This window comes from Nesoenas mayeri (genome assembly GCF_963082525.1).
Source record: "Nesoenas mayeri genome assembly, chromosome: 15".
In the NCBI taxonomy this organism is placed as follows: domain Eukaryota; kingdom Metazoa; phylum Chordata; class Aves; order Columbiformes; family Columbidae; genus Nesoenas; species Nesoenas mayeri.
Genome location: NC_137559.1, coordinates 9,359,084 through 9,378,876, shown reverse-complemented (window position 1 = coordinate 9,378,876; position 19,793 = coordinate 9,359,084). Strand labels below are relative to the sequence as shown.

The window sequence follows — 19,793 nt, the reverse complement described above, 5'->3', positions numbered from 1 at the left end:
TGAAAAGTTTCTATATAGAAACAGACCAGTGGACACAAACTGTATTTGTGAGATATTTATACATCCCCCCAAAATGCTGGGCTTTTCTAACAGCTCCTGGCACTCCCACTCCATCTGCTGCAGCTTTCCCAGCAAGCCCCGCAGCTCCCAGCACAGGAGATTAGCCAGTGCCTAAGCCTGACAGCGCTGCTCTGCATGGAGGTTCCCTCCGGAGCTGCAATCCAGCCCCTCAGCTCCCCAACAATAAAATAATTCACTGCCAGAGGAGTAACTGCATTTTGGGGGGGGCCCTTTTCAATTAAAGGTGGTGCCAGCCTGCTGCTGCCTTCCACTTCTGCAAGGCAAGAAGTGTGCTTCTGCACAGTGTGCTCAGGCTGGGTGCATGCCTGGGAAGGCAGCATGATGTGTTTTGCCTGCTTCCAAACCCCTAGAGCAGCTGGGTTTGATGAAGGAGGTCCCGAGGACATCTCTGCAGCTGCAGGGAGGCTGTGTCTGGCCCCCAGCACACTGTCCTGGCTCCCATGGGGACACATGAATGAGAAAGTGGTCATCCCTGAGATGGAAACTTCCCAGGGGAGATGTACTGGGAGGTGTTTGCTTACTGCCACGTGCACCTTCTGGGTCTGCTTTGTTGTCGGGGACTTCTGATTTATTGCAGAAGTGAGAAAATAAGGCTGTGACTTGCCTGCCCACCAGCCCTGCTGCCCAGGCAGGGAATGGAGCTGTTCCACAGGCATCCAGCCAACAAAGATCACCTGGCTGCTGGCAGGGTTTGCCCAGGCCATGAGTCTCTGCCCAGTTTGCCGTGAGCTTTGACACATGGCCAGGTGAGCTCGGTGGAGCACCACTGTGAGTCAGCATTGACGTTGTCGTTCTTTTTTGCAGGGCTGTGGACATCCTGAGGACAGCATCAGCCACCAGCCACATGCGCCTTCTTATAGCCCGCGACGATGATGCCAGGTAAGAAATGTCGTCTTGTGCTGGGAAGGGGGATCTGGGTACTCATTGGCATCACAGCTATGGACTGTCTTTGAGCTAACTGGGCTCAAAGCCCATGGCGAAGATGGAGGTGGCAAAGGGTTTTTGATAACTGTACACCGATGGGAATGCTGTGGAGCTGTAATGGGAAGGGAAGCAAAGCTGGCGGCTCCCAGCTGCAGACCTGGTTCCCGCCCAGCCTGTGTTGGCTCCGCAGGGCATCCTGGCATTGAGCAGGTTTCCACAGATGTTTCCCTATCGAAGACCAGGGCAGCTCCAGCCTCAGTTACAGGGTGGCACAGGCTCCTTCAGCTCTGCTGTGCAGTGCTGAACTGCTTATGGGTTATTACATGCTGCACGGAGCTTTGGATGAAGACATAGGGACAGCAGAATCTTCCCTTTCCTTTCCAGTTAGACATGTTGAATTAAGGTCTTCCTTCCATAGAGGATTCCTCCTTCCCAGCAAGGACAGGCAGTTTCTCCCTGAAACTTCTCCCCTCACCACTTCCTGGAAAATCTTGCTCTCTCTAGAGATGCTTGGAGGACTCACAAGTAGAACAAAAGTGTTTGGTTTTGTCTTGGCTGGATTTAAGTTGTGTGGGACAATGATGGTGTCATGAGAGAGGGTAGCGTTGTGGAAACCAAGGTATGGGATCAGTGAGGTCTTGTCTTGCATTCCCCAGGAGATCTGGTACAATGTGCACAAGCATCTTCTCCCTTGAACAGAAAAACAGGTCTGGAAACTTGAGGTGCACCAGGAACCACCAAAATGAAGTGGGTTTAGGCAGAGCAGGGTCATGGGCAGGCAGGCTGGTGGGGCCGAGGCTTTGCACTGCGTGTGGGTGGCTGAAGATCACAGAGTCATCTGCTCAATGTACCCGCATCCCGTTAGCACAGGAGATGGTGGTTTCATGCCTTATCCATCAGCAGCTATGGAGTGTTACTGCCTTAGCAGAATAGTGAGAGTGCTGTAATGACAGGGATGAGACTAATTTTGACATAGTAATATACTGGTGGAGGAATTATTTGCTGTTAATGACAGACTGTTTTTTACCTACACTCTTCCGATGAAAAATAGTATCTCAAATTATTATATTAACTGCAAGTCCTTCAGCAGGTGCTGAGAAAGCACTGAGTGAAACAAAGAGGTCACCAGAGCTTGACTTGGGAGTTTGACCTTCTTTTACTCTGAGTCTGAGTAAGGATGTGCAGGATGTACTTCTGTGCCACAGCGGCCCCCTGTTCCTGCCTTAGGGGGGAAAGCGGCAATGGGTGTCTTGTGACATCCCCTCTCTGGGTGGCTGTTACTAGGGCTGGTGCCCAGCAGAAGGGACGGGTTCCCACAGCTGAGCCATTCCCTGTACCCATCAGCAGCAGGACTTGCCCAGGAAAACACTTCATTTCTCAGCCAGAGCCCCCAAAGCAGGTCTTCTGCCTTTGCCCATGCCGGTCTGTTCCAGGCTGTTCAGGCAGCTCCTAATATCTTAAATTGCAGCAGATGTTTCTTAAAACATACGCATGCATGGCTTTGTCGGCAGCTCCAGCTCCTTTGCACATCTGTCCACAGTCCCAAATCACCCTGTAAAGGGGCTGCTTGAAAACCAACTGCAGAAGACTCTGGGAGCACAGTGAAACTTTAAGTAATTTATTTGGTCTCCATTTGCTATTGGTTATCTGTTAAATCTGCAAAAGGTTAGCTGGTGGGAGAGTGGGGAAGTAATCAGTTTATCTTTTTTTTTTTAAAGATTTGCAGAGATTTCACTTACATAATCATCTCACAAACTGTTTAATACACGAATACATATCTCCAGGATTAAGGGCTGTGGAAATGGGGGAAGGATTTTTCTGCTTTCTACATTTTTTTTTTCCCTTTAGTTTTGTCTTTATTTTATTGATGTCCTGTTATCTTTTAAGTCTCTCCTTGAGCGTGGGCGAGCAGACACAGCCCTCTGTCTGGCTTGAAACGGGCGCTCTGACTCCCCAGAGACTGTCAGCTCTGGAGGTGATACCCACGGAGATGCTGCACCATGAATTCCCATGAGCTGAGGGCAGCCTTGCCACTGCCCAACAAAGTGGCTCACGAGACACGAAAGCTGAAGGAAGACATGGGGAGGAGTGTAATTCAGTGTATTTACAGATACTCGCATGCAGGTCACCTTCATAAACCCTGAGCGTATAAGGCACGCTGGAGGAGGAAACGCCATGGCTCTGGGTTTGGAAGACGATCCAACCCACCTGCCAATTTTCCCAATGACTCAGCTGAGTAGCATTTTGTTGTGGTTGCCATTGGCTGAATTTGACTCATAAATGCTATTATGTGTCCCTGGAGTTAATTATAGGCCCAAATTACTTGTGCTCTTAATGGAACTCAGTCCTGGCGTATATAAGATGCATGTTTTCAGCCTGTCGCATCAGACATGCTGCAGAGAGCAGCAGTAATGCTAGGGCTTAAAGCAGAAAATTCAGATTTAGAGCTGGACACACTGGGTTTGGATGAAGGTTGGATCTGATTTTCGTCTGTCCTCATCCTTACCTAATGAGGATAATTTTATTGCATACACATAATTATTGTTTATTCATTCTCAACCTGAAAGTTACAATAGTTGCTCATTTCTATGCGTTGCACAGATATCATCCTGGTCTTTCAGGTTTATCACTGTGAGAAAGCTGGTCTGCCCTGCACGTCCTAGTACTTACTTGATAAAATGCTAAATACATTGCGTCTCTGCATGATATGCACAGTCATCTCGGTGAAAACAGGTTATTTATTAATAGTGCTTGCACAAGAAGCAGTCAAGAAAGCATTCTGCTTTCTGCAACTGCATAATCAATGTCAACCAATATCCAGGAATCAGCAGCAAGGCTATTGCTTGGAGTCCATGCTCAGTCTGGTGCAAATGCAAGGTAATTAATCCATTTTTTTTCCTGCGAGCCCTGCGTGACAGTGGCGGCTCAGCCCACTGGTTTGTTTGAGCACTTGGTGCTGAACTGGAACACCGTGCTGAGGTTGTCTCTTGCCAGCCTGGGGTGTCCCAGGGTCATTGGGGAAGAGCACGTACCCTTTTCCACAGAAGCAGAGATGCACTTGTGCACATCACCACTTTGGAGGCATTTATGGAGAAGCAAAGCCCAGCAGTGGCACAATGTGCTGCCCAGCACAGCTGGTGGAAACGCCACAGCTGCTGCAAGCTGGGCGCGAGAAAATCTGCTTTTGTGATGCTTTTGCAGGGCTTTGGGTTCACGGTTCCCGTTGACCTGCAGGCTCTGGGGTTTTTTTGAGACAAGCTATTAATTTATCTGGTGTCACAGGCTCCTTGTTCTGTGGTGCCCCAGCTGTGGTGCAGAGCTGAGGTTTCCAGACGCTGTGCTCTCTCGTAACCTTTGATGTAGGATTCATCCTTTGTTCTCCCAAGAACAAAAGGGCAGGACAAAAAGGTATTATGAGATAAAACAACAATATTCTGCATGAAGATTGGCCCCCCGCTGCTTAATCTGCAGCAAAGTCAGCCTACAGCTGGCTGCTGCTGGCAAACCCCATTATCCCCCTCCGCACCGGGGGGCTGGCTGAAGGCTGTGCGGGTCTGAGCTCTGTTACAGGCATCCTCCAGACCTCAAATGTCTGTATCTTAATTAAAAAGAGCTGGAGAATGGATTGTTAAAATGAACTTTCCACCTAATGCAACCCACTATTTTTTTTTTAAATAAAGCTGGGCATTTTAGTGTTGCAGACGTATGACAACTCAAGTGTTTTACTAGCGGTCAAATTTTAAATATTAAAGACATCTTCTGAAGTGTCTTAGTGTCTCAAAGCACAAAGCAAGGCGTGTTGGTGTTCTTTCAGCATACTTGTTCATTAATTGGTAATGTTCGGGCATTGTCTGCCCGCCTGCAAATTCCTCCAAATACAACACTGAGCATAAAATTAATTATTGGGAGATTGACACCAGAAAGTGTATTCCTTGCTGCTGGAATAAGCATGTGCTTCAAGTTAGTCGTGTCTTTATGTCCTTGGTGCAACCGGGGTTTGCAGTATTGACCAACAAAGCAAAAGCTGGGACAGTTGCCCATGATGTAGCATTTAGTCACACCACCCCTACAGCAAGGCAACCCTGGGCTTGGAGCTCATTGTTTGGGCTCCTGAGCAAATAATGATAAATACTCCTTTGTGGATGAACTTAAGGACATGAAATAAACAACAACAAAGAATGTCCAAGTCATACCCACTCCTGCTTATAACAGAGTTTGACAGCATGGATCAGTGATTGGATTTGCATTGTTTAGCAGGGTTTAAAGAACATAAGAGCTGCCAGACTAGTTGCATTTGCATTGACTAAGAGTTCTTTAGCCATTGTTTTAAGTTCATAACCTGTTCTGTGCTCTGATGACTTATTATCTGAAGAAAACGTAACAATAGATGACCACAGAAAAACCCAGCCCAAAACAAAAACCCAGTTCCTGATGGCTAGGTAACCACTGGAAATAATACATTAGCTTCCAGCATATTAGACCTGTCGTTGCAATATGTCATGGAGGGATAAGGCCATCAGTGCATGAGTTAATAGGGGAATGAGAGTGTGAATCACCTGTAGAAATACAGAGACTCTAATGGAAAGTTAGAAAAATTCTGCTAAGGTAAGATCCATCCAAGGTTTAACCCAGGGAACGACAGACAGCAAACTGCTGTCCTGCTGCTGTAGGGTCAAAGCTTTCCTTCCATTTTCTCAGTGCTTTAACATACATTTCTGTATCTAACACTGTGAAACTGCCTGTTAAAAGAGTTTTGTAGAAGGTGAGCTTTCTGAACAAAGTAGTTGTATTATTTTTAAGGTCATGGGTTTAGTTGATAAAGATGATAGCATTGATGCAAAGTATTGGGATTCACCAAGGCATTCCACTAAGTACTGTGTGATACTTAGAATTAAAATTAGCATTAAATGGAATGAATAAGCTATACTTTTGATGGCAATATTAGATAAGGCAGGTACTGGTCTTTGAAGTTTGTTAATGAGCTTCTTGTTAATGGTAAGACATAAAGTACTGAGAGTATTTCCAGCAGGAACCTAAACAGCTGATGATTCATTTGTCATTTAATATTGTTGACTCTAATCTAGCCAATAATATATAACATCTGTCCCGGTAAAGTATGCAGATGACACAATGTCTGCTTGTGTGTAAGAGCAGTCTCATCACTGAGGAAACTGCTGTGGCTGGTTTCCTACAGGTTTATGTCTTGAGCTTGTCTGTCTGTCAAGCGTGAGAGCTCACCACTCATAAACAGGCTTTTCCTGTAGCTATAGCATCAAGAAGGCACCTTCCCATGGGGATTCCCTCATGCCTTCAAAGCACACATCTAATGATGTTACCGTGGCCACAGAAACAGTACTTTCAGGGTCTCTTCCCTTTGCCTGGCTGCTTATTTAATGACGCCTTCAAGAAATTAGTCATCCTTGAGACTCTTTTCTCTGCCAAAAAGTTGGACTGATCAGGTAGCGTTGGGTTATGAAGGAAGAAGATGACACAAGCACAGAAGGGCACGTGCTCCTGGGAGCAAAGAGCCAGCGTGGCAGGGATGGGCACAGGAGGATGATGCTGGAATACAGCATCCCCTCCTCTGTCTGTCATCCAAAAGGATGCAAGAGGCTCGAGGCAACTCAAAGGAGGATTCCAGAAACAATGCAGCAGCTGGTCTATATGGTTAATGGTGGTTCTGAATGGGGTTTAAAAACCCAACATGTTACAGTTGGCAAAAGGAAGGTCACAAAGCCATTCACCTGTTGTGTACAGGTAGTTACAGCTCACTGAGGACTCAACATACTTGGTAGATATATGGTGGTCAGACTCAATCTGGAAGGAAAGCATTAAGGAAGGCACTGAGGCACTGAGCCAGCTTTCCAGGGGATGTTGTGGAGGAGATTGCTCTGCAGAGAGGTAATATAAGAAGCAGGGAGGGTTGCCTCAAGACAGAGGGATCATGCTAAATGTTTGTGGGCTGCCATTCCTCCCTGCTCTTGAACTCACTGACAAGCCGTCCTGATCTTGATATCTGTAAGTTTAGCATGCTGGTTCAGCATCTTCAGCCATGAACTACTGGGAAAAGCACAGAAGCCTGTGCTGCCCCAGCACGGTTTTTGTATACAAGTCTTTGTTAAGGTCTTATGCTTCAAGAGTTTATCCTGCGGTGTTCACGGAGGATATCAACATGAAGAGATTCAGAGTGGGATGCTGCTTTTGCATGTGCTCCAGAAACCATCTCCCATCTTTGTCCCAGCAAGAGCTAGCAGGAACTGCTTTCTGTCTAGGAAAAAAACAAACCAATCCAAAACAAGCAAACCCCAAATACCACAGAGAATAATCTACATTTAACTGTTCTGGAAAGATTCATAAATAGTGAAGCATTTTTATTTTATGTGTGCATAGTTACGGCTCCTTCTGACAGTCTGTTGAATTTATGAGGTGTGTTAGCAAAACTTCTAAGCCTTAAAGCTGGGGATTAAATTATTCCACCTGATTCCTGGGATGGTCCATGTGGTGGCACGCAAGTCAGGGGGCAGGGCAGGACTCCTGCATTCATCTGCCCTCTCTCTGGACAGACAGCCCCTCTCATTAGTGCTTGTCCATATGTCCCTTCCCAGCCCCTCTTTCCCACTGTCACCTTGGACACTTTCCAGGGCAGGGAAGAAGAACACTGAGGCTCCAGCCCATCACAGGAAAGCTGTACTGACATGAGATTGACTGTTGACTTTAAGCCTTGCACAGCCTCTTGAAACAATGAGGTTATACCCTTATGCAAGTGAAAGCTCTGTGTGTTCCACCTTGGTAGTAAGTCCTTGCCATCAGAGGTACTGTTTTCATATAGTCAGGTGGGAAATAGTTTTGAGCAGCAGTTGACTATACAGTGTTTTGCTTTTCAGGAGAGAGTTCTCTGAGCTGCTGGAGAAGTTTGGCTCCCAGAGCAACACGGGCTCAGCACGGAGCTCGCCGATCCTGCACGGTGGTGGTGAGTAGCTCAGCATGTCTTTGGGGGGCAAACAAAAACCCCTCTCTCTCTCTGCTAAGAAGGTTTTCTCTATCCCAGTGTTACTTTGAAGGAGATTTGATTTGATTTGTGCAGGTGTTTGAGTGGAGGTTTGAAGGTGAACAAGTCCTACTCCTCCATATTGCAAGCACTTAGTGTATCCTTGGGTGCCAAGCGCAGACAGAGCCATTCCTGCCTGCACAGAGCGAGCACAAAGTGAGACAAGCTCCTTAGGTGAACCAGGGAGAACTGGGTTGGGGTTGTAACAGCTTTCTAGATGCCCTGACTTGGATTAAGTGATGTGCTGAGAAGATAACCCCAGCAATACCTTTCTCTGTAGGTGCAGCTTTCTACTATGGATTTCAAAGCATTTAAGCAACTGTTCATTCAATGGTCATTATTTTTCATTTGAAAATGGAAAATGTTTTGAGAAGTGCAACAAGGTTAACCTAAGCCGGGCGCCAGCACATCAAATCATGTGTGCATGGGGAAAGAAGGTGTCCCTCTGGCTTAGTATCCCACCAGAAGGCTGCCAACTCTTCCCCTATGGCAGAGGAACGTCACGCTGGCAGAGGGGTGACAGTCCCATGCTGGAACTGTGCTGAGAAGGCTGAACGTTCCTCTCCATGTCTTTAACTTCTATATGTTTTTTCCCCCAAAAAATGAGAAAACAGTGTCAGCTCTCAGTGATAGACCAGGAGAGGAGGGTGACGCTGGAGTATTTGTGTTCCCTGGACTGACTGTGACTTTGCTGTTCAGGTCGATACCTGGAAAGTACATCCTCAGGCTCCTCCTCACGCTCCCAGAGCCCGCTGCTGCTGAGTCCTGCCAATTCCCACAGCCCCTTCATCGGGAACCCGGCACATCCCCCCCACACACAGTACGTACAGGTTGCACAGGGTTGGCCCCACAAAGCCTGTCCCTTGGTCAGTCGTGAAGATATCACTGAATGTCAAACACTGTCTTAGCAGTAGAGCCAGTAAATACTTCCAGTGTTTGAAGAACAGCTTTGTTCATCCTCATCTCTTCTATACTGTTGTATCACCACAAGGGCTAAGAGACCATGGTGTCTTCTAGAAGTCCTTGTTATGGTGACAGCTTGACTGCTCCTGGGAAGCATGTGCTCAAGAGCTGAAAAGTTTCCCTGTTGAGGCAGTCAATACATTTACAACATGGTTAATATGCAATATGGTTACCATGCAACTCTTCCTCCTCCCCTCTGAAACCTGGGGAGAAGCTATGGCCTCCGGCCAGCTGAGAAGACCCTGCAAACCACCTTTGTAAACCACGTCATGAGCAGAGTGTTTCTGTGAGGCCAGTGGTGCTTTTGGAAGGTATTTCAGGAGTATGTTTTGTGTTGCCCTGCTTCTGGCACGTTGACATCATGCAACAAGAGCACAAGCATTGACCTCTCGATGCAAACACTTCTGACGCCCTTTGCTTTGCTGTCAACAGTGGTTACCTACAGACACCGCATCCTTTTGTCTACAGAGGATCTCCTGGAGCATGTGTTTTCATGTGGTCATCTGTGCCTTTCATATTTCACAGTGCCAGAGGTTTGGACAGGCAGAGCTTGTTTTTCTGTGGAGTTTCCTCTCCAGGGTGCTTGGGGTTGCCCGTCTCAAGAGGGACAGCTCAAAGTGTGTTAACAGTTGTGGAATTGGGACCATTTGTCCCCACGGCTTGCAGCTTCCTTTTCCTTGCCAGTGTAAACAAGCCAAGTCGCTGTTAAAGAGAATCAGCCCTTACTGCAGAACCAGTAAATCCTCTTGCTAAATACCAGCTCTTTATTAGGGATTTGCAGAGGACAAATATTTGGCATCAGACGTTTAAGCTGCTTGCATGGAATGAGAGACCCTTACAGAGAAGAGGCCAGCTCCTCTTGTCAGCTGGTTAGGACAGACAGACACCCTTGCTCTGCTGTTAACCCACTCCAGGCTGCAATTCAGGCCAGAAGGGACCTGGTTTGGTGGCCTCCTTGCTCAGCACTGCCATGCTGTGCCATGTTCTGCTTGTGTCCATGCTGCTGCCAGGCCCCAGCGGTCTTCTCCTGGGAGCAGCATGAGCCATTTGAAATCACGGACCACTGAGTGCAGCTGGGTGTTGGTGGTCAACTGCAGAGATGTAATTTGGGCTACCAGTCTTTTCATGCACGTGGCTGCCATCCCTTCTGCTCACTGCAGGTTGTGCCCAGGCTGTGGCCTCTCATCATGGTCTCACCTGAGGTACTGCCACCCCACTGAGCAACAGGAATCTGATATGATTCAGTCTCACCCCAGTTTCTGATATTTTGATGTGAACAGCGAGTTTTAATGTCATGACACCTTTTTCCTAAAATATTTCTTAGAACAATGTCTTTTCGTAAGACTAATGCATGAATGCAGTCCTTTTCCCTGGCAAAGCCAGCTGGCTCTTGCAGTGCCCCACTGCCAGTCTGGGGGTGCTGGCAGCTCGCTGCTCTGTCACTGGGGTGTCTGACCACAGGGGATGGCATTGCTGGGGAGCACAGGGTGGTTACGCACTGGTGCCACTGTGAGGCATGGGATGCACAGCTGTCGTTGTGCCTTCAGTTATCTGATAACACAAGGAGGGCCAGAAACTGCAGATCATTTGGTGAATGGCTGCTATGGAAATAAAGTGAAATGGAGAAAAGCCAGCCCATTAGGAGGAAAAGGCTTGCTGACCCTTAGATCAGACCAAATCCTTCCCTAAAACCTCCCTGTCGCTGTGCTGCCCGCCGTCCTGTGGGTGCTCAGTGAAATCTCTGCTCCCACAAACACTTACTGCAATTGCTGAATCTCCTCTCCACACAAAGCTGCCTGTGGTGGCCTGGTCTTGGTGGCCTGTTGGGTCCTGTCTAGCAGGCAGCTTTTTGAGTGTAGGGTCCAACCTTACTTGAACATCCTTGACTAGGCAAGTCATCTGTACCACTGCCACAGAAGTAAAATACAGTGTAGTGGGTATTGCTATAAAGGCACTTAAGGGCTCATTTCTTAGGGCATCTTGTAAGATTTTGAGTCCAAACCCTGGTTAAGACATAGACAGCTGTGTATCCTGAGCTTCACTTTGACATTTGCTAAGGGCTGCTTAAAAGTTGACCAGTCTGTGAATTGCTGTCTGGTGATTTAGCTGAATTCAAACAATAATCACATCGATCCTTTGCATACTTTTGGCTATAAAAACCAAGAGTGCGAACTATATTGTTGTTAAACCTTTAGTTTATTTTCTCTTTATTTTCTAAGTGCAAACAAGTACTCCCCAGCATTTGGGATTATGCAAGCCAGATGTCTTCATAATGTTGAAAAATGTTTGCTGAAAAATGGGAGTCCTCGCCCATGCTTTCCAAGGTCTGGTGGAAGAAAAGATGCAGAGGTAGAAAAAGTTGGGAGAAGTTAGAAGGATTGTGCACTGAAAGAAAACCAGGCAGAGTTTGTTCAGTGACAAGAGAAAATGAACCAGATCACCTTGAGTCACCTGCTAATATCTCTCCCTTGCAGCTACTCCATTGAATCAGGAATCCAGAGCATTTCTATAGCAAAATCCTCCGGCTTAGGGCTGACAATCAGTGGTGGATCTAACAGGCCTGATGGCCCCATGATTTATATTCAAGAGCTTATGCCAGATGGTGACTGTTACAAGGTAAGTGACCGTGGAGACCCTCAGTGACTTTGCAATGGGGACCTCTCCTAGAAGCTGTAGCTGTTCTGAAGCAGCTTTTCTAAGAATAGATGAACAATGTATTGCATGGACAAATGAGGATCTGTGTTGCAGGAGAAGGTTTTGGGCAGAAGGATATTCCTTTCCAATGCTCTTTCTCCTTCTTTGTTTAGGATGGTAGGCTTCGACCTGGTGACCAACTAGTTGCTATCAATAAAGATTCTTTGGTGGGCAGCACACATGAAGAGGCCAGAAAAATAATTGCTAAAGCCAAATTCAGGTAGGCATGTAACATATTTCCTGTCATCATCATGGTGCTGTTGAGTTTTGGGCAAAAATCCCTGAGGTCATACCAGTCTTTAGCTTCAAGAAGTTTAAGTTAAATCATACTTTGAGATGGTCCTGGTAGGTGATCATATAAGGAAATCTTGAATGCATGGATCATCTTGATGTGTAATCCAGACCTTGCCAACGTTCTGGTCCTCATGAATATCCTCTATCAGTGCCCAGTAGAGTTCTGCAACAGAACTGAAGTTCAAATAAGCAACCCAGCTGCTGGAGATCCAGCTACACCAGTGCAGGCTACATGAGCCTAAGTGAGATTATTCGAGGGAAAAAACAACTGACATGCAAGTTCCGCAAATTTAAGTTGTGCTTTTTTTTTTTTAATTGTTAATAAAATGTTCTGTATTTGTTGTTTCTTTAAGGCATGAGGGAAACACAGAAGTGGCCTTTATTCCTGGAAGGGGACGGTTACATCCTGGACTGTCAGTTCATAACAACATCCCATCGCCACCTCCGAAGGCTGTGGGGAACGGTGTAAGTTCCTGCAGACTGAAGGCCCACATGAAGTCCCCAGAGGTAGGTTGAAGTCCGTATCTAAGACAACCAACATCAGACCTGTGATCTGTCTTTGATCAGAAAACTCTTCTTCATGGACTCCATGGTAGTCCTTCTGAACAGTGGAAAGTCTGTAATGCTGATGTGTGTACCCCTGTCTTACAGCCAGGTATTTTAAATCTGAAATACTGTTTCTTCTTTCTCGGGTTTGAGACAGCAAATTATCTGTGGAGGTAATGAGAGAAGCTTCATCTCCAGGGTCTGCATTCAGACCTGTTTCAGAAGTCTCAGATTTAAAAAAAAAAATCCCACAAAACCCTTCCGTGGTTTTGCATCTCATTCAACACCAGTCACAGGGCTGGAAGGGATCTCAGGAGTTGGTTTGATCTCGTCTCCTACCCAAAGGCAGGAACAACCCTTTGTTCTTAAAGACTTCTGATGATGAATCCACAGCATTCCTAAGCAATCCATTTCTGTTCTTCACTAGCTTAATGATAAGCAAGGCTCATTCCTCCCTGTGAAGCCCAGCTACGTGTTGTGTTCGCAGATACAAGTGCTCGAGCCGTGCATAGGGAGACAGGATTGAACCACACCACCCTCATGATAACTTAAGCCCATGGCTGGATTCTGTGCTCAGTGTATCTACCTGGTGACTCTGTTTTTCCCTCTTACTTGTGCTTTCAGCTGTCACCTGGCACTTAAGAAAGGGTGGGCACTGGTCTCAGTTTCCTGTCAAGCTCACTGTGATAACTGTGTGTTTTGGGTAAATAACACAGTTGGCTGCAGTCAGACTCAGGACCTCACTGGTGGGTTGGATGCAGAGCTTGAGGGAGAACCTCAGTGGAGAAAGATGTAAGGTCAAATTCTCAGTTACAGTGATGACAAACTGGGCTTTCTGTTCATCACCAGAGATTCTGGGATGGCTCGGGCACGTGCCTGTCCCAAGTGCTCCAGAGCAACCCCCAGGGTCTCTTTTGGCCCATCTGCACAGGAGGCAGACATGGTGCCTTTGCTCTTTATGGGTCAGATGAATTGCTCTCTCTTGAACTCCTCTATCTTCTGCTCTTTATTTACACCTACAGACTCTGCTTAGCGACTGTCTGTGCTGTTGTGTCTTCTTTTTCTAGAATAGACATGAAAATAATTTTCCTGTGCCTTCTTTGTCACCGGACATTTGCCCACCAGAGCTTACTGTTTCAGGTAAGAGTCCTGCTTGATTGCTTTCTTTGTGAGGGTGACAAACACAACCTTGGCTGCTTGGAGCTGAGAATGATGAAATTATTTTTGATCAGTGTTTATGCTGCTGTAATGGAATCTAATGGTGTGATAATGAGACACAGATGACTAGCAGAGAGGGAAGGGAGCAGCTTGGCTTACTCAGTGAGTAATAATTATCTCCATGTTTGTCCACAGTAAGTAGCAGAATTCTTTACTAAGGCATTCAAAGGACTAAGGTACTCATAGGACACAACTTCTTTCACTCTCAGCCTGTGTTTCACTTGCAGTAGTGTCTTTGCCCACGTGCAAAGATAATGTCAGCCTTGCATCCAGGAGATCTCATTGCAGGCAGCATTCCTTTCTGATGGGAACTGGTCCTCGGAGACACACTATAAAAAAGATGATTACTTATAGTTGTAACATACACAGCAATCCTGTGCATTATACAGGCATCAAGGATGCCCTCAGTTGGTCAAACTGGGAAATGCTTATAGGTATGGTTAAGTCACATTTCTCTCCACATCCAAGCTTCACTTTTTGCTTAAGTTTCCATGCTGTGTTTTCTCTCCATGCTCTGAGTCCCATGCTGAGCTCTTGACTTCTGTGGGAGAGATCTGCTCTGTTCATTCGCCAGGACGGCAGCAACAGGGGGGTGAACTCAAATCAGCCTGCAGCTTCACAGGTCCCTTAGGAATCGCAGGAAACCTCAATAACCCCCATGATGCAGTGTCCAGGGAGATGACCTCCAACAAGAGACCTCATATCCCTATGATATGAAGGTTACTCCTGCCCCAAGGCAAAATTGGGCTTTCCCCAGCGGCTCCTTAGCAAGACTAGCCCATTATTCTCACAGCTACGAGTCAGATCCCTTCCCTGCTGAGGCACTGGGCCTGCTTGCGAATCCCTGTGCCATGTTGTAATTTCCATCTGGAAGGCTAAGAATGAGCATTCCAAGGTAAATTGTGTTTAGTCTATACCTGGAATTAGTGGGAGAGACAGGGAGCAGACGGTGCTGGTCTGGGTGTGTGTCAGCACTCTGCTCCCAGGGGTGCCTGTCTCACCTTGGGCAAGCTCAGCAGGCTTCAGCCTTCACTGTCTGTGCTCTGCACTGCAGAGATCCTGGGACAGGGACTGCCCTTGGCCTGTCCTCCCTGCCCCGAGCATCCTGCAGCCTTGATTTCAGGTACGCTCCTAGGTGGCCACCAATAGGCAGAGCTCCCAGTGATGGGGAGCAAAGCCCTGGGTCATGTAGGCAATCCAGCAAATAGCAATAACCTGATCACCTCCTGACTTAGCTGGGGGATTTCATTACATGTGTTTTTTTAATGTGAAATGCTGGGGAGGCTTTGTGTCAGTGTTGTCATCCATGAAAACAGACAACTGGCTTTAAAAGAGCTCCATCCAGGCCTGGAGCCCGGGCCAGTAATTGCCTCCCTGCCGGTGCCTGATGGATGCCCCGGATATCTCCATGTCCAGAGCTGACAGCAAAGCCACGTGGGGCTAATCCTGATTATCCATGCGTCAAAGGGTAACAGCTCTGCCCTTGAACTTCAAGAGTAAGTGTTGGTGGACGATCCAGCAAACCCATTTATTACCTCTTGCTGCTTCCCAGCTGCTGGTGTTGGCAGAGCGTATGAACACCCGGATTAGGAGGATTACGCTTGTGCAGCACCTCTGCAAGCTCTGCCTTCCCCTGCTGCCTGGTCTCTGCCCCGGTGGTCACAGAGGGTGCAGTGAGAAGTGCTAGAGAGGTTAAAGAGAATTGGAGCTACTTGGCCAGACAGGGCTTCCCGTGATGTTAATCAGATCGCAGACAGACAAAATAAATTGTTCCCTGGGAAAATGCTGTGCCGCTGGCATGAGAAGGAGTTTTGTCACCAACCTGGGCTGATGACTTGAGGGTGAGCAGGGGCAGGCAGAGCAGTCCTGCACCTTTCTGGAGTCTGCCAGGGCAGCTCCTGAGCAAGTAACGCCTTCTGCAGCCTTTTTCCCAGGGAATGTCACAGGTCCTTATGGACAAATGTGAAGGTGGTGCCCATAATGACGAGCCAGCTGTCAGCAGCTGGCTCTTCTGAGCTCATAACAGCTTTGCACCAGCAAAGCAGCAGCTGTTTCTGCCTCTGTCTCCCTCTGTGTCAGCCTTGCAATGCATGTGGCTCCTTCTACCCCCCAAAAAACTGCCTGCCCAACTGAGGGAAAAGGGTTCAAGGCTTTTTGCAGTCTTGAGGAGGTAAAAATTCTTGCACCAGCGTTTTTTCACATTACTTTTAATCTGTTAATTCCCTTTTCCACGGGTGTTGTGAAAGCCAAGCCCACATTTTATAAAATTTTGAGTTTCAGGTCTGCTTAATCAATTAGAAAATACAAGATCCAGGCAGTTGTTTTTTTTTTCACAGATCACCATAACTACAGACCCCAACATTCCATGAAAATTTGTGATTAGACATTTCAAAAGTTCTGGTTTTGCAGTCCTAGGTCCTTGCCTATATTATAACAAACTGTGAAGAAGCCCAGTTTCACTAAGTGTTTGCCCCAGTATCCAATGTTTTCAACGGTGGCCTTCCAGGACTGGATTTAGTAAATCCTAGTATTTTATATCTGGCTCACTGCACACACATTATATTTAATGCAATAAGAGTTCTGAATTTTGCTTTGCTGGCACCTTTTTCCTCTACCCAAGTGCTCTTCCATTAACAATTATTTTTCCTTTTCAGCACCTGCTTCGGCATCTAATCATAAAGCAGCTTCAGGCATCAAAGCAAAAGTAGCGCTGGATCCCCATGTCCGGCTCAAGGATGGGAAACTGGAACTGGTAAGTGGAAGAGGTCCCTCTCCTCAAAACAAGGTCTCCTCTTGATCTTCTCCCAGGGTGCACTATACAGAAAATAGTCCACAGGAATGATACCTCCTTCCTTCCAGCTGTCACATTATTGGCAAGCTCAATAAGCTTACGTGAATGGTCTCCTTGTATTCCTTTTCTGCGAAAGAACTGGTCAAGACATTCTAGTTTTGATTCTTCACCAATGTTGCACTCAGGCATGTAAGAACTGGGTCAGGTACTAGCAGGGGAGTCACTATGTTTCTTGTTTCTTGGAGAGACTAAAAGATGTAAGCCTGAATAGAAACAGTTGAAGAGAACCAACCTGCTTGTTTGCACAGAGTAAAGGTATAGCACTTATCTACACGTACACTGTCCTCGACCGACCACCCTGCACCTGCCTAATTCCCCTTCACCTCTCCAGGAAAAGCAGTAGTGCAGGCGATACAGAGTGCAGAGCCAGCTGCAGTGCTCAGAACATTGCTTTCCCTATCAGCATCCCACTGCTCACGTGCCACAATTAATTCACCTGTCTACTGAGATGGAGGCATAAGAGTTGGCAACCAAACTGTATTTATTACCAAGAGTCTGTGAAGAACAAAAAAAGGGGCTCAACTCTCTGGTCGAGCTTGCTGGAGGTTGTCCAGCCACTGAATGTAAAAAGGGAGAAGAGGGAGTAGTCAAACATCCCAATCATGTTTGAAGGGGCATTTAAACACATCTTGGCTATTTCTCAATGCACTGGGGAGCTCCAGAAGTCTCCTCCTGGCAGTCGCATCTCCCTTGGACTCAACACATTTGCCTCAGGGCTGTAGATACCAGCAGCTGCCCTCCAATCTGCTGCTGGGGTCACCTTGGGCAGACTGGTGTGGGCGAGGGAAGGCTGAAATATGAGAGATCTCATTGAGGATCCAGCCAGTACCGCTGCTCCTCTCATAATTTTATGGAAAATGCATTCCACAGGCAGGGAGCGGAATATATTCCACCAAAGACCAGGGAGTAGAGATGCCCATGTGTTCACCGAGACCCCGGTGAAGAGCAGACTGCCCCTGGAGGGCCATGCCACCCCATCTGGTTTTGGGGTGCACATCCCACCCTAAGTACTACTGGATTTGGGGGTGGCGGGGAGAATGTGGGAACACAGCCCCTCCTGCAAAGCCAGGGAACTCCAAGGAGAACGTCGGTGAGGATCTGCTGCCACCACACGGCAGATGCAGCAGCTGCCCTTTTGCTGCTCTCTCCTCCTGGGAGGGCAGCACACAAGCAGGAATTTCCCTTCTAAACCCGCATAATTCTCCTAAAGCAGGATTTAAGATTGCATTTTTGCACCGACCTCTGCTCATCATTGGTATGAAAGCAGCTTCTCTTTGGAGGGGGGAGTTGGGGATGCTTGGCTTCCCCTTTTAAAAGCCAGTGTGATGAGCAGACAGCTGCAGCAGTGCTGGGGTCAGGATGTCCACCCTGACCAGTACAACCTGAGATGGTTTTGGGGTAGCCCACACCAGGTGCCAACATCAGCAGGCTGAGGATCAGCACCCCAAAGCCTGCAAGCCTGCAGCACTGCCTGGTGCAGGGATGGTGGGCAGAGGAGGAGAGCTGGGACTCAAACAGGCCTCACGGGCAGCACGTGACAGCAAAGGGGTCCCATGGGCTTGCTGGTGATGGAAACATGAGCAAGGGTTTGTCTGCAGCCCCTTTCAGGGGACCATGCGGGCAGTGCTGTACCTGCATGAGCAGGAGCCATGTGTGCAGCCTGGGACAGGCGAGTGTTTAACGCTGGCTTCGCTTTGTCTTTCAAAAGCTTTTACTTACTGCTGCCAGCAGCAAAGTGGGGTTTGCACAGGTTTATCTGCTTCTGTGTAGTTCCCTAGGGCTGAACTGATAAATATCAGTAGAAGGCATCAGGCATAATGAGAGAGCAAAAGGTGCAGGGGAGAAGGAAAATGTTTGAATGTCTCTTTTTGCCACAGGAAATATTCTGCGAATAGCTCTTATCTTCTTGATCCCAAATATAATTCTTGGGCAATAAGAGAAGGAGGAGAGGCTGAGCTCTTGGTAGCTACAGCTCCACCAGATTCTGATAAAGCTCCTGACAATTTGTCATAGCTGCAAATCTGCTTGCAATCTGTATAAAATGTTCTTGGAGGGATGTGAACGTGTCCCTGTCTTCAGGGACAGACATTTCTGTACACATGGAGGAGAGACTGGAAATCCAGCCCAAGCCTGCTCCTTTGGAACGTGCCTGGAGAGTCACTTCCAGGAGAAAACCCAGCACCAAGTGTTCTCCCAGCACCTACTTGAACAAGTTGCTTTTCCAGTATTTTTCTTTTTAAAGGCTCATTGTTTCTGCTCAAGGTCCTGCAGTATCTTGGTCTGGATGTGACTGAGGAGAAGAAGCGGCAGTTACGGCAAAGTTTGACCACAGACTCGCAGGGGACGGTGGCCTTTGGAGGTGAGTGGGCAGCTCTGTGTCTGACGGGCTTTTTCATTTTTGCGTAGTTTTGCTGGAGGCTGAGAAAGGAGAGAGGCATCTGCTGAAAGGTGGCAGGTAAGACACCCTCCTGGGTATTGATGTAGCCTCAAAACAGTCAAGAAAAGTCGCAAATACAAAAGGTGTTTGTTAGAGGTGTATGTAAAATGAGGAAAAAAAAAAGAAAGTCAGTGCAAGGGCTCACATTCCTTAAACCCCAGCTCACCTGGCGAGAGCTGGCCAGAGGACAGGCTGAAAATAAAAGCCTGCTCTGCTTTCTGTGACCTGCCAGAACAAATCTGACCACAGGGTCTACTCCCCAGAAGTTTTTTCACAAAAATTCAAAGCCATCAGCAATGTCCCCAACAGCCTTGCAAGACACAAACACCTCTTAGCTGGATGTTTTTGTGCAATGAGTGATGAGATATGGAACCATGCGACTGGCTTCATAGTTTGTGGCAATAGAAATAAGGATGATTAGGGGTATTTGGCAAGTATGTTGGCAGCAAAGATGGTGGTCCCATGCAAAGGCTCCGGCTCCTGCTGCAGCCCAAGGACTGAGGGCTGGAGGGGCTGGGATCCGCTGCCACCCCTTCTCGGTCACAGCAGCTCACGCCTGTCCCGTGCAGCCCCTCGCACCGAACTTCCCTCCAGGGCTGAGAGCAAAATGAATCTGGATTTTCAGCCTTGTCAATTTAATGCCTTTTCTAAGTGCTGAAGTAATTGAGTTAGGTTATTTTTTTTAGTTTGTTTGTTTAAATCGGCAACATGAGAAATGCCAGCAGACAGGTGAGTGC

General features: G+C 47.4%; 1 protein-coding gene across 1 annotated transcript in view; it reads left to right on the top strand.

The window, feature by feature from the left end:
- Positions 1-19,793, top strand: part of LOC308046294 (syntaxin-binding protein 4-like) — a gene marked incomplete at both ends in the record, with an annotated part of 41,558 nt that overhangs the window by 14,821 nt on the left and 6,944 nt on the right. The window contains 9 exons of the mRNA XM_080354025.1: positions 886-960; positions 7,890-7,975; positions 8,753-8,873; positions 11,491-11,632; positions 11,824-11,930; positions 12,358-12,511; positions 13,618-13,690; positions 16,423-16,520; positions 18,882-18,978. Coding sequence (XP_080210151.1) covers positions 886-960; positions 7,890-7,975; positions 8,753-8,873; positions 11,491-11,632; positions 11,824-11,930; positions 12,358-12,511; positions 13,618-13,690; positions 16,423-16,520; positions 18,882-18,978 — 953 coding nt within the window. The remainder of the gene's footprint in view (positions 1-885; positions 961-7,889; positions 7,976-8,752; positions 8,874-11,490; positions 11,633-11,823; positions 11,931-12,357; positions 12,512-13,617; positions 13,691-16,422; positions 16,521-18,881; positions 18,979-19,793) is intronic.